At 45.5% G+C, this 13,818-nt stretch overlaps 1 protein-coding gene across 1 annotated transcript; it reads left to right on the top strand.

Moving 5' to 3' along the window:
- The first annotated feature begins 2,192 nt into the window (after window positions 1-2,192).
- LOC134806088 (nonsense-mediated mRNA decay factor SMG8) lies at window positions 2,193-13,732 on the top strand. The gene is made up of 13 exons (XM_063779358.1): window positions 2,193-2,342; window positions 2,652-2,947; window positions 4,020-4,235; window positions 5,616-5,868; window positions 6,346-6,483; window positions 6,877-6,951; window positions 7,221-7,378; window positions 7,769-7,972; window positions 8,533-8,693; window positions 9,342-9,558; window positions 11,393-11,521; window positions 12,345-12,555; window positions 13,248-13,732. The coding sequence occupies exons 1-13, from the start codon at window positions 2,205-2,207 to the stop codon at window positions 13,434-13,436; spliced, it is 2,385 nt and encodes a 794-aa protein (XP_063635428.1). The 5' UTR covers window positions 2,193-2,204; the 3' UTR covers window positions 13,437-13,732.
- Window positions 13,733-13,818: the final 86 nt, after the last annotated feature.

Genomic DNA, 13,818 nt, shown 5'->3' on the forward strand with positions numbered 1-13,818 from the left:
CTCTCGCTACACCCGTTTGATTGAGGTGTGTAGGGAGTAGTCAGTCTTCTGTTTATACCGTACTCTTTGAGGAGGTTGTCGAAAGCTTTTGATCGGTACTCACCACCATTGTCTGTATGGAGGTTCTGTATCTTGGTTTTATGGAATAGTTCGACGTTCTTCTTATACTCCTTGAATTTTTCGATAACTTCACTTTTTTGTGACATGAAGTATACACAGCAATATCTTGTGAAGTCGTCTATGAACGTGACGTAATACTTCGAACCGCCCATTGATTGATGCTCAAAAGGACCGCATACATCACTGTATATTATCTGTAGAGGCTCAGTAGAGAATATTTCACCATAGCTTTGAAATGGTAGAGTTGACATTTTACCTTTGATGCAGGTTTCACACGGTTCAAGAGATTTTTCTTTGAAATCAAGTCCTCTTATCATCTCATTTCTTTGCATTAGTTTCAGGTCTCTCTCATTAACGTGACCTAATTTTTTATGCCACTTCATAATTTCGCTTTCTACTACAGGCGTGAAATTTGCTGTCTCCGTCGGCTCTTCAAGTTCAAGGTAGTATAACCCGTCTCTTCTCTTTGCTTTTAAGATTACACTTTCGTCTTCTAGGACACTAGCTTCATTCTTTTCAAATAAGACTTTAAAGCCATTATCTGTTATTTTGCTTACTGACATTAGATTATTTGTCAAGTCCGGAACGTAAAGCGTATTTTTTAAAGTATATTCGTACTCATCAGCATGTAGTACCACTTTTCCTTTACCTTCTACATTTGCAGTATGCTTTTCTGACGCCAATCGTAGTTTATCAGATGCAGGGATTAGGTTTGTCAACAAATCTTCTTCTCCTGTCATGTGCGACGTACAGCCGCTGTCAAGACACCACGATCCATTTTTGAATTTTGACGTTTCAGTTGTCAGACATACATTGAAGCTCTTTTGTTGATTTTTGTTTACGTTTTTCTTTTGTTTTTTCTTCGACCAACAATCTTCCGTTGAATGCCCTTTTTTATTACAATTGCTGCACATTAAACTCTTTTTCTTTGCTTTCATGTAGAATGCTTCTGAAGTTTGGGGCTCAGATTGCCTCCTTGCTTCATGTTCTTCGATTATTTTTACCTTGAGAGTTTCAGGGCTAGGCAAAGTATCTCTCGACTCAATCGCCGTTCTAAAGCTGTCGAAATTTGTAGGCAGACTATACAACATCATTATGCTTAACAGCTCTGAGTTGATAGTGACTTTCATGTCTTCTAGTTTACCTACGACATCCATGAAGTTGTTGAGATGGTCTCTTACGTCTTCTTGAGGTGACATTTTCTTCAAAACTAATTGTTTTAATAGGGTAGCTTTTCTGGCTGGTCCCGAGCTTTGATAGATGGATACTAATTTGTCCCATACCTCTTTTGACGTGTTGCAACCTTTAATTTGCTTAAGTTCTGCTGGAGATATTAGCAGTAATAGCTCAGACCTTGCTTTTCTATCTTCTTTTTCAAAAGCACTTTTTTCTTCAGTAGTCGCGGTCTCCAATAATTTTTTTTCGCCGCTCGCGTATTCCCACAAGTCGCTTCTTATTAAGATTGCTTGTGCTTGTAGGCACCATGTGTCGTAATTGGATTTCGTTAATGTTTCGATGTTACGAAAATTCGAACCCATTTTTCTTTTCTCACTTTTACACTTTTTTATTCTTGCATATTATTTATCACTTTTATTTTTTTACTAACCGCGATCTGCTACCACTGATGGTGGAAAGCAGTGATAGAATAATACAAGTGTATTGATGCAATATTAATATGATTTTATTTAGAGAGAAAACATTCTTACGTGTTACACGATTGATAGATATGCATCAAAATCAAAAACATGTCACAAGAACAAATTCAAATATCAATGACAGCGTAGACAGCCAGCACTTTCCAACATGCACTTGCATATTTTTGTAAAATGGTCAACTAATTCTAGTTCATTTGAAGAACACTCGAATTTAAGTAATTAACAGCTGATTAAATTATTTTTAACTTTTCAGAGTTAACTTACACGTATCAGTACTCTTTGGTTAAATATGCACTTGCAAAACGTTTTTGTCTTGGTTGTCCTCGTATCTGTGTCGTTTGACGTTTGACGTATTTTGTAAACATTTCTCTCGTATTTGCATTTATGCAGTTTTCGGAAAAAGCGTTCTTCACATGAATACTGGCCAAAATGAAGAACTTTTCGTTAGCAGATATACCGGAGTTCTCTAAAAAAGAGCGCATAGTTGTAGTTGGGATAATAGGCAAGTCCCCATATCGGTACCCAAATAAAACAACACCGCTCTTGTCTTCATCGGCCACTGTAGAGGTAATATTAGATACTCTAAACTCTAAAGCTTTATCATTAGTCCTAAATTATGAGTATGAATGTATTACAAATTTATTTCGTTACTTGATGTTTGCAACATAACCTACATGGATAGTCCACAACACTCAATCCGTGTCAATGAACTCTTTAAAACTTGTTCAACTTTCATCATTTGAAAACACAATTTTTCCTCTCTTTATACCTTATTCTACATTGTTTAGAAATGTTCTTTCGTTTAAGCATGGTACCTATTCTGAAAACAGAATTGAGAGTATTTGCAATGATTACTTCACATTTTAATTGTTATAGAATGGCATTGAATGCCACTGGGATGAGCGCCACAATACACTATTCCTCCACGCAATCACATACCTGGACACCAAGCAGTTGGCCACTCTCGCAGCCAGTCTCAATGACAACTCCAACTCTACGGAGAAGGATGCCGATGCTTCCCACTGGCTCGTGGCGGCTGGAGAGCTGGCAACGGAGGCCTGCAAGGCTATGGCGCTGATGTTCCATCTGTGCCACATAGTGGTGCTGTCATCGCCTACTCCGGTGTTTGATCTTGGATATCTGCAGTTGTTTAAAGCTATTGATGCTTATAGGTAAGTTAGTTCAAAGTAGTAACAATAATATTTGGTTAATTCAAAAAGTCCATATATTTATTTTGTTTTTGTCATAATGAATTCATACAAAAAATATTGAGTGAAACATTCAAAATACCATAAATTTATTTAAAATTAACCCTTTATAAGGCACAAGGGTGTCAGGAATTATGTAAATTTGAACCCTATCACTTTGAAATAACGTTCAAAATCAGATGGGAAATATGTTCCCTCTGCCTTATAAAGGCTTAAATTTTTTTTTTCTCAACAATTTTCTTTCACCAACATGTTTTTTTTTTTATCGTATCCAATGTAAAGTAACTAATTTGTCTGGCTTCTCTCTTTGAATCCCCAAACAAACATTAGTTATTTGCTGTCCTAAAGGCGCGTCTCGATATCGCGCGGCGGCCGCGCGAGCAATGTTCGACCGCGGCACACTTGCATTTTGGCGCGCGAGCCAATTTCGACACCATCTAGAACTTATGCGCGGCGGCCGCGCGCGGCAGGCGATCCGACGATCGACCACATTATATCACAAAAAATTATTATTCGGAACGAAGTATAGCCAAATAGAAAAATGATCTGTTGCGATAATCACTACATTTACTGTTCAATAGAAACTGTTTAGTGCCATATAATTTAATTAAAGTACGACACTTTTCATTATCCATGTATGCTGCCGCGCGAGCCAACTCAAATATATACACACCCGTCCCAACTGCGCGCGAACATTCCTTTGCCGCGCGTCGAAACACGGATAGTGAATGGTTCGTCGCGCGGCGCGTTCGAGCGCGCCAATGATCGAGTTGGCGCGCGCGGCGGCCCGGTATCCATTGCGCGCGGCTGCCGCGCGCGCCAATGTTCGATGGCTTGCCGCGCAATATGGAGACGCGGCTTAAGACACCCTAGGTGTGCAGAGGCATAATGTGATTAATTAGTTACATAAATTATTATATGTATTTATCCAAAGATCATAAAATATACTATTATCTATTGTATGATTATGAGTCATGGTAATAAGAATAACACAAAACCATTAAAATCAAGGCAATAACATAACCTTCTCAACTAGGACCGAGCTGGCCCCTCGCACCTCAGCCGCCGTATCCTCCCTCGGCGGCGCGTGGGAGGCGCACGGGCGCTCCTGTTGCCCGCGCCTCCTCTTCCACTTCCGTAGGGCTCCACGGGCCTTAGCAAGGAACCCTGCCGGCCTGAAGCGGCTAGAACACGCGGTGGAAGACCAGTTGTACTTCATACTGAGGAAAGCGCGTATTATCACGAATGTTTGGTGAGTTGACCAAGGAAAAACTGGCTATGTATTGATAACTATATATTCTTCGGCCTGCGACTTCGTCTGCACAGTCTAAAACTATCTCCATACCAAACTTTAAAATGAAATTAATTCAGCGTTTAAAGCACAAAGTGGTGCCAGACAAACAAACAGACTGTTACTTTTTTTTTCTGGCTTACTCCCTGCAAATTTGCACAGGGTGAATTTGCCAATGTTGGTGTAGACTTTCACACGTGAAGAGAATGTTCGGTATAGTAATTTTGTATTTTACTTTAATAACTTTACTGTTACTTTGGCATTTATAATACTACAATTGTCAAAAAATTATCTGTCACACAAAAAAAAATAGACAATTGTCAATAAGCGAAAATATATAAATCTTCTACTCAACACAGTCAACTTGACGCAGCGTATACGCAGTAAGAGCGGTTTCGCACTACATCCGATCCGAACCCGTGGAAATATGGTCCGTAGTAGCCGTAGAACTATTTCTTCGGATCGGACGTAGTGCGAAACCGCTCGAACACTAGCTGCGTAACGGTGCGTCAACGCCTTTTGATCAGCGGCTAGCGGCGGGGCCGATCGTTAAATAAAATAAATAGTTTGGAGACAATTTTGCACAGATCAACCTAGCCCCAAACTAAGCGAAGCGTGTACTATGGGCACTAGGCGACGATATACATACTTATATAGATAAATACATACTTAGATAACATCCATAACTCATGTACAAATATTCTTGTCTGTCCTGCAGTTTGGCAAAAGAAAAAACTGTACAAATAGGGTTTATTTCGCCTGATTAAATGTTTTTTTTTTAGGGTTCCGTACCCAAAGGGTAAAACGGGACCCTATTACTAAGACTCCGCTGTCCGTCACCAGGCTGTATCTCACGAACCGTGATAGCTAGACAGTTGAAATTTTCACAGTTGATGTATTTCTGTTGCCGCTATAAGAATAAATAGAAAAAACTAAAAACAGAATAAAATAAAGATTTAAGTGGGGCTCCCATACAACAAACGTGATTTTTGCCCGAAGTTAAGCAACGTCGGGCGGGGTCAGTACTTGGATGAGTGACCGTTTTTTTTTTTTGCCGTTTTTTTTATATGGTACGGAACTCTTCGTGCGCGAGTCCGACTCGCACTTGCCCGGTTTTTTATTGTTGTTTTTTTTTCGTAAAGGACACACAAATAAATGCCCTTACCAGGATTCGAACGCGGGACCTCACCTGCTTCGTAGGCAGGGTCACTACCGACTAGCCTAGGAGGCCGCTATTGAACTATTCTTGTTTGCTCATTTGAGGTTGGATCTTAATATGCAGAGGTTTTTCAGTATAAACTGCATACCTCGACGATTCACGATTACATTTCTCGTCTACAGTGCCAAATCCCTCTTCGCCATCCCGAAGAACGAAGAGTTCGTATACATGAGCGCGGACGAAGCTCCCTGCGCGCGCGACGTCAGCGCGCTCGTGCGTGGCCTCGTGCGGCGCTGCGCTGGAGTCGAACCCGTGGACCACCGGCCTGAGAGAGGGGGGCTTAGGCAGTTTATACAGGGACACGTGGACTTGGCGTTCGGAGAGGGGTTTGATGATAATGTTGGGAAATACGCTATGAGTACTTCATTCTTTGAGGTAAGTTGAGTTTGTGTTATATGTGTTGCGAGACTTGGCCCCTGCGCGCGCGATGTCAGTACGCTCGTTCGCGGCCTCGTGCGGATTCGATGATAATGTCGGGAAATATGAACCATAGACAATAGGGCTGAGAGAGGGGGAGCTACGGCAGTTTATACAGACACATGTAGATCTGGCGTTTGCAGAGGAATTTGATGGTAACATTTTCACGCCAAAGGCAGTTTCTCTAGGGAGTCTAGTGATATTTGTATCTTTGGAGAAATATGCTATGAGCAGTTCTTCAGTCTTTATTTGAGGTACATTTGTAAAAACTACTAATTTCGGAAAGACCTTTAAATATAATTTATCTCATCTTTAAGATGTGAAGTTTTTTTATTATATTTAATTTTGTGGAATCAGATATGCAATTCCAATTGTTAATGTTGATTGAGTCAAGAATTTTACCCAAGGTACAAAGTAAATAATATATGTACTCAGCTGCCAGCGGCATCGACTTGGCGCTCCGCGGCGCAGGCGTTAGCGCCACTGTACTTGGAGTCCCCGGCTGTCGAGGGCGGAGCCCTGCACGACTCCCTCGCTACAGATGTTCGGTTCTCGCATGCCCGATGTGCTAAGGTTAGTAAACTATGCACTATACGGCATACAATTCAAAAGAATATTGAAACAATTAATTTACTGTAAATGGAATGACACCTCATATCTGACAGCTTTTTTAATAGGCAAAATGAATGCCCTATAAAGAACAAATAACTTGTGACACGACTCTCTGACTTGACTTGATTCGTTTCGATCCATTATAAGGATCTTACTCGAAGAAATTGCCGCGCGAAACAGCTCGGATAAAGACGTGCCCCGCCCGAGGCAATCACACGCACCGCCGTAATACCTCGAGGCGAGGCACGTGTTCAAAGTCAATGCTTCGCGCGGCATTTTCCTCGCGAGGCAGGTGGCTCCATGCGACCCACTATAGCTGTGTTTTATTAAATGTTAACTAAGTTACTGTATTAGGTGTTACCCATCGCGCAAGCGTCATACGCCGAGGGTTTACCGGCGCACTACTCCAGCCAACACCACGCGCACAAGGCAAGTAAATTTTTCACATTTATTGTTACATTTCTTCTGTTTTGATGTATTTAGTATGTACAGACAGCATTAAAAGTAGCGGGTCAGACTTTGCGTTTAAAGTTTAACAAAAAGGGACATGTCTCTATGCATCTGAACTGTACAAATGTATTTTAGAAAAGTATTCTAGGGTGGCAGATCCGTTGTTTCTTGTAAAAGCATTTTCTTGGTGTAAATAGTCAGTTTTATGAATTAGCTTGGCTCTAGATTCAACAATATTTTTTGTGCAGGTGAGCGTGGCGTTAGGCGTGCTACACACGATGGCCCGCGGTCCCGTAGCAGGGGCTGCGGAGGCGCGCCTGCGGGCCGCCTGCATGGCCGCCTGGCGCTCCCGGTCCCTGTGCGAAGCGCCCTCGCTCACCGCCCATCCCTGCATACATCCCGAGCAGTAAGTACCTACATGTCACAGGTCAAATCTTATGATATTTTAACTTGGCTTCGTAGGTGTACTGTAATATAACATTTTCAAAAATATTGAAGTGTAGCGTTAGTAACCGACAAATAGGTTGAGTGCTCGGCCAAGATATTTCGTACGGTGCCTGCGGCCACATCTAAAGATTTATGATTTTTGAGATTAGACCTAATTTTTTTAGCCGATATTGTATCCCATTGCTGGGTAAAGGCCTCTCCTGTCCTTAAATAAAAAATATAACCAAAAAAATACTTAACATTTTTTTGTGATTTATGCCTTTAAAACACCTATTTAGTTTTCACGGTTAGTTTCACTATATAGACTTATATATTTAGTATAGTCCTACATTTTAGAACTTTTTTACAGTGACAACACAAAAGAGCACTCATCAGGCGTCCGCTACATCAGCGCGTGCAACTGCGGCCGCAGCAAGTGCTCCCGCGACGACCCGTACACAGTGAAAGCGGCCAACTGCACGTTCTACACCACCGCGGCCACTGAGTGCGGAGTCTGTTCCACTCTGACGTCTGTGGCGTTCCCCGTGTTCACCCCCTCCACGCCCACCTACAGGTACAGTTCAACGAATTTAGAATAACTTCAGAAGCCTGACTGGAGCTCAAAAAAGACCCATGATGAATGAATAGGGAATATTACGCGAAACTCTGCGCGTAGGAGGCGCCACTACCACTATCCGTCACAATCTGGGGGTCTACCGCGAAACAAGAAAATCGAAATTTCGTTATTTAACCTCTCTGTTACTCTTGCTTATACGAGCGATAAAGAGGCAGATAACTAAATTTCGATTTTCGCGTTTCCCGGTAGGCCCTTGTTAACAAACCGCCTTGATCTGTGAAAACTTGTCAAAAAACAATTTAAACACCCTTACAACCCTTTTTATGTGCAAATAAATGATTATGATTATTATGATTAAGGCACAGTGTGTATAAGTTACTCTATGATTTACTAGAGGAGCTAGTGCTTCACTCTGGCGGCAGAACATTGCAGTAATACCCCCTATTATAACCTATGCAAGTCCTCTTCTAACAAGCCCAAGATAGATGTAACATGTGCAATGACAATTATAAGCACACGCAATGAGACACTATGACATTTTATACAATTTTTTTCAGGGCCGCGTCAGTGAAAGCTGGTTCTCAAGAGGCGGAGCCCGAGCCCCGGGCGTCGGACGGCAACTCGGGCTGCTCGGGCTGGTCGGCGGGCGACGCGCTGTCCCCCGGCTCCGGCGACGACGAGCCCGCGCCGCAGTACCTAGTGCCCGCGCGGGACCACGGTGAGGGCCGCACGAGGGCTGCGAGGCGGCCGGTGGTTCCAGCAAATCATAAAAAAGAAGTTTAATGAAGGCAACTTGTCGTTTGCTTTGTAAACTGAAGCTTTAAAAAGGCCGTGTTTAAGCGCTTGGGCGCTTGAACGCTACCCTATCGAGTGCAGTGCGTCGTCGTAAATCATGTCGGAATGCACAAAGGTTGATATTGGGATGTAGCCGCGCGCGTCTGTTGAAGTCTTTGGCTTGATGTGAGATTTCTTGATTGCAAACTGAACAGGCCCTGTAGACAACATGCCAATCGCTAACGCTCCGTAGTGAACGAAACGCAACTGTCACTGTCACACTAATATGGAAGAGTGATAGAGAGACACAAAACGATTTGATAGCGAAGCGCAAGGGATGGTCACTTTGGCTAGGTCGCCAGAGGAATTTGCCGCTGCCCGCTCCGTTGAAAGGTCTAGTGGACGCCTGGCATTCAGGCCGTACACTGGCTCGACGTGTACAGTAAAGGTCTAATATATCGATACGGATAAAACTCCGAGGCAATACAATCGTGTAAACATTTCTGGCACATTGTCAGTGTCGATTTAGACCTTGACTGTACACGGAGCTGCAAAACTGTCAACACTTTTTAAAAACTATTTCCTTTTACAGAAAAAGTGATAACCCGGCAACCCTCGACCACGGAGTACCTCCCCGGAATGCTGCACACGGCCTCCCCCCCAGGCTTGCTACCAGCCTTCTCCTCCTGGTCCCTGGTGTGCCTCGGAGCCTCCTCGCTGTATTCGCACAGCCTGGGCCTGCCCGAGCACCTGCAGCCGGGGCTGCTCCCGCACACCAACTACCTGCTGCCGTGGGACGCCAGAGTGCGGTCAGTTATCATACAGTCCTGTACTGCCTCCTGCCCCTGGTCTCCTCGGAGCCTCCTCGTTGTACTCGCACAGCCTGGGCCTGCCCGAGCACCTGCAGCCGGGGCTGCTCTCGCACACCAACTACCTGCTGCCGTGGGACGCCAGAGTGCGGTCAGTTATCATACAGTCCTGTACTGCCTCCTGCCCCTGGTCTCCTCGGCGCCTCCTCGCTGTACTCGCACAGCCTGGGCCTGCCCGAGCACCTGCAGCCGGGGCTGCTCCCGCACACCAACTACCTGCTGCCGTGGGACGCCAGAGTGCGGTCAGTTATCATACAGTCCAGTACTGCCTCCTGCCCCTGGTCTCCTCGGAGCCTCCTCGCTGTACTCGCACAGCCTGGGCCTGCCCGAGCACCTGCAGCCGGGCCTGCTCCCGCACACCAACTGCCTGCTGCCGTGGGACGCCAGAGTGCGGTGACTTATCATACAGTCCTGTACTGCCTCCTGTCCCTGGTCTCCTCGGAGCCTCCTCGCTGTACTCGCACAGACTGGGCCTGCCAGAGCACCTGCAGCCGGGGCTGCTCCCGCACACCAACTACCTTCTGCCGTGGGACGCCAGAGTGCGGTCAGTTATCATACAGTCCTGTACTGCCTCCTGTCCCTGGTCTCCTCGGAGCCTCCTCGCTGTACTCGCACAGACTGGGCCTGCCCGAGCACCTGCAGCCGGGGCTGCCCCCGCACACCAACTACCTGCTGCCGTGGGACGCCAGAGTGTGGTCAGTTATCATACAGTCCTGTACTGCCTCCTGCCCCTGGTCTCCTCGGAGCTTCCTCGCTGTACTCGCACAGCCTGGGCCTGCCCGAGCACCTGCAGCCGGGGCTGCACCCGCACACCAACTGCCTGCTGCCGTGGGACGCCAGAGTGCGGTCAGTTATCATACAGTCCTGTACTGCCTCCTGCCCCTGGTCTCCTCGGAGCCTCCTCGCTGTACTCGCACAGCCTGGGCCTGCCCGAGCACCTGCAGCCGGGGCGGCTCCCGCACACCAACTACCTGCTGCCGTGGGACGCCAGAGTGCGGTCAGTTATCATACAGTCCTGTACTGCCTCCTGCCCCTGGTCTCCTCGGGGCCTCTTCGCTGTACTTGCACAGCCTGGGCTTGCCCGAGCACCTGCAGCCCGGGCTGCTCCCGCACACCAAATACCTGCTGCCGTGGGACGCCAGAGTGCGGTCAGTCATCAGTGTCCAGCAGTACTGCTGTCAGCCTTCTCTTGGTCTCTTTTGGAAAAATAATTATAGATCCTACAGCAAACTCCAATACAAACGGCTAGTTCAAGATCGTCTGTTAAACGGTGCGAACTGACGGCCTTAAACTGATATTTTAACTGTAGGTATTCGGCGTGAGCACTTCTAAATATAAACATGTCTAACAAAATGCCTAAGTGTTAATAGGGGTCTACAAAGGATAAGTCGCCTTACGAGGAAGCTGTTTGAAGCAACTTGGTTTGTTGTCCTCGCCCCAGTTATCTTAGTTGCCCGTGCATATGCAAAGACCAGGCTACTTCAGTAGCTTGGACAAGCGTGTATGTAGACCGGCGGGTCCATGGTCCACACGAGGGGGAACGTTATAAGTGACAATTGACGCTGTACAGCCGACGTCAATGATATGTTTACAATTTTCGCCTTATTACAAAGGAGTAAGGTGCAACAGTGTAAACATATCTTTGACGACTGTATATTGCGTACCGCGAAACGTTGTATAACAGTTGTGTTTTCCTCCAATATAACGTCAGGAAACCAAGGCTTAAAATCATTGGCGCTTTAAATCAGCTCGATATGTTTTCTGTATGTTCTAGTATGGAGCAAGTAAGCGCGTGGCGAGCAGCACAAGCGTCGGCACGCGGGCGCGGCAAAGGCACCGTACCGCATCACCTCACCGTCAAGATATTCCTGGGTTTTGAATACGAGTGTCCCCGTGGGCACAGGTAAGTGTTTGTTCTTAATGTAATTAATCGGAATTATAGAAAAAATTGACAACTCAGAGACGTAGACGCAGTGAAGAAAGTAAAATGTTTTGTGTGTTTTAAATTTCGACAGCAGTATTTTTTGCTCCTTCTTTGTTTGGGTTCCGGCCAAGCCAGACAGAACGTTCCTCTCTAGAACACTCTAGACTTTCGGCCCCATGCGAAGCATAACCCTCGAGCCTCATCGCTCATCGTTGCGCCTTCAGTCTCATGTCTAATATTAAGACCAGTCCGAATTCTACTCTGCTACAGCCGGCCTTTCGCTTCGCAACGAAGTCAATTTTGTAACAATTTTTAATTTTATAAGTGATCCTGACAGATTTTTCAAGATTTTCACTTAGGATGGTATTCCACCTATTCAATTTCTTTTTCCAATGTGTATTGCGTCTCACATCTTGCTTAATGAGAGAGTGAAATGCAATGACAGTAGACAGGTGGAATACCACCTTTAGGATAGATATTTCACTTTAAAAAATTACCATTAATGTGTGTACTGGATGAAATATATTTAGATTTGGTTTGGATATCAATCAGATTTCTCTATCCTATTGCCTAATAACACAGACAAGACATCCTCCAGACTGAGCATAGTAGCTCTACCCCCTCTGCCGCAATATACGGTAGTTCTACTCCATTTACGAGTCGACGTCTTTATGTGACGTCCATGTCTTTGAACGGACCAATCACGGCACGGGACCTCGCTCACCTCGTCCCCCGCACTCCAGTATTTTTGGCAGCATCCATTTCATGAAATAATTGCTCCAACAGTTCTCCATCATTTCAGATTCATGATGTCCTCTCCCGACACCGTAGTGAACGGAGGCGGCGGCGCGTGCGGCCGCGACGCCGGCGCCGCGGGCGCACGGCTAGCCGCCTCCGATATGCCGCTATATGCGCCGTGTCTATGCCGAGGGACTAATACTATGCTGGCTCAGTTGATGAGAGTACATGTTGTCACTCCGAAGGCGCCCGTTCATGTGACTTTAGACCCTAAGGTTAGTGGCCTTAGGTTGGTTTTAAATTGGTAGCTAGTGCAAATACTAAGGTGAAGATACATTTAGCACGAACTGACAATGGTACATGTCACTTTAGACCCTAAGGTTAGTGGGTTAAGGTTAATTTTAGATTGGTAGTTAAAGTGGATTTAAGTTTTAGATAGCTAATGCAAATAGTTGAAGATACATTTAACAAGAACTGACAATGGTACATGTCACTTTAGACCCTAAGGTTAGTGGGTTAAGGTTAATTTTAGATTGGTAGTTAGCGACAAACATTGTAGGGAAATAAAACGCCTAGCCACCTCCGACATGCCGCTCTACGCGGCGTGTCTATGCCGAGGGACTAACACTATGCTGGCTCAACTGATGGGAGTTTGTAGTCACTCCTAAGGCACCCGTTCATGTGACTTTAGACCCTAAGGTTAGTGGGTTAAGGTTTATTTTAAAATGGTAGTTAGCCACAAATATTGTAGGTAAATAAAACGCCTAGGCACCTCCGATATGCTGCTATATGTGTCGCCGAGGCACTAATAATATAATATGCTCGTTCAGCTGATGGGAGTTGTCGTCACTTCGAAAGCACCTGTTTATGTGACTTCAGACCCTAAGATTAGTGAATTAAACTTCATTTTACTTTGGTAGCTGGCGAGAAACATTGTCAGGAAATATTAACTACTGTTTTTTTCCAGGTCCAACCAGTAACCGGCGGACCGATCTTCGTGCCTGAACCGGCTGGTTCCGAGCCCATCGAGCTCTCGGGCTCCGCCTACTGGGTGCTCCGCCTCCCCTACATATACGCCGACGAGCGCGGGCCTCTGCCTCGGCCTCGGCAGGCCTCGGGGCTGCTGTTGGCGCCGCTGCTGGGCTTGAGGGAGTAGACACAGGTGACACATGCGGGGTGCTCCTCCCCTACATATACGCTGACGAATGGGGGCCTCTACCTCGGCCTCGGCAGGCCTGGAGGCTGCTGCTAGCGCCGCTGCTGGGCCTGAGGGAGTAGACACAGGTGACAACATGCTGGGTGCTCCAGAATTATTCTTTTGCTATAGGAATTAACAACATTGGTGCACTTGGGGAAAAAACACCAAACAGTGACTGTGAAAATATCACTATGCTTGAGTGAGCCAACGATTTCGTAAAATGTAGGAACTGTACCTATGTTGTACCTTACACTTAATTACACCTAATAATAAAAATGTGTTAATATGTATAAATTATGAAATAAAACAACGTGCTATTCATTTGTAGTTTTATTGTCCT

The sequence above is a fragment of the Cydia splendana genome, chromosome 2, assembly GCF_910591565.1.
Source record: "Cydia splendana chromosome 2, ilCydSple1.2, whole genome shotgun sequence".
NCBI lineage: Eukaryota > Metazoa > Arthropoda > Insecta > Lepidoptera > Tortricidae > Cydia > Cydia splendana.

Coding starts and splice junctions, on each gene's coding strand:
- LOC134806088 (XM_063779358.1), top strand. CDS start 2,205: ATGAAGAACTTTTCGTTAGCAGATATACCGGAGTTCTCTAAAAAAGAG. Junction 6,484..6,876: donor CGCATGCCCGATGTGCTAAG/GTTAGTAAACTA, acceptor TTACTGTATTAG/GTGTTACCCATCGCGCAAGC. Junction 6,952..7,220: donor GCCAACACCACGCGCACAAG/GCAAGTAAATTT, acceptor TTTTTTGTGCAG/GTGAGCGTGGCGTTAGGCGT.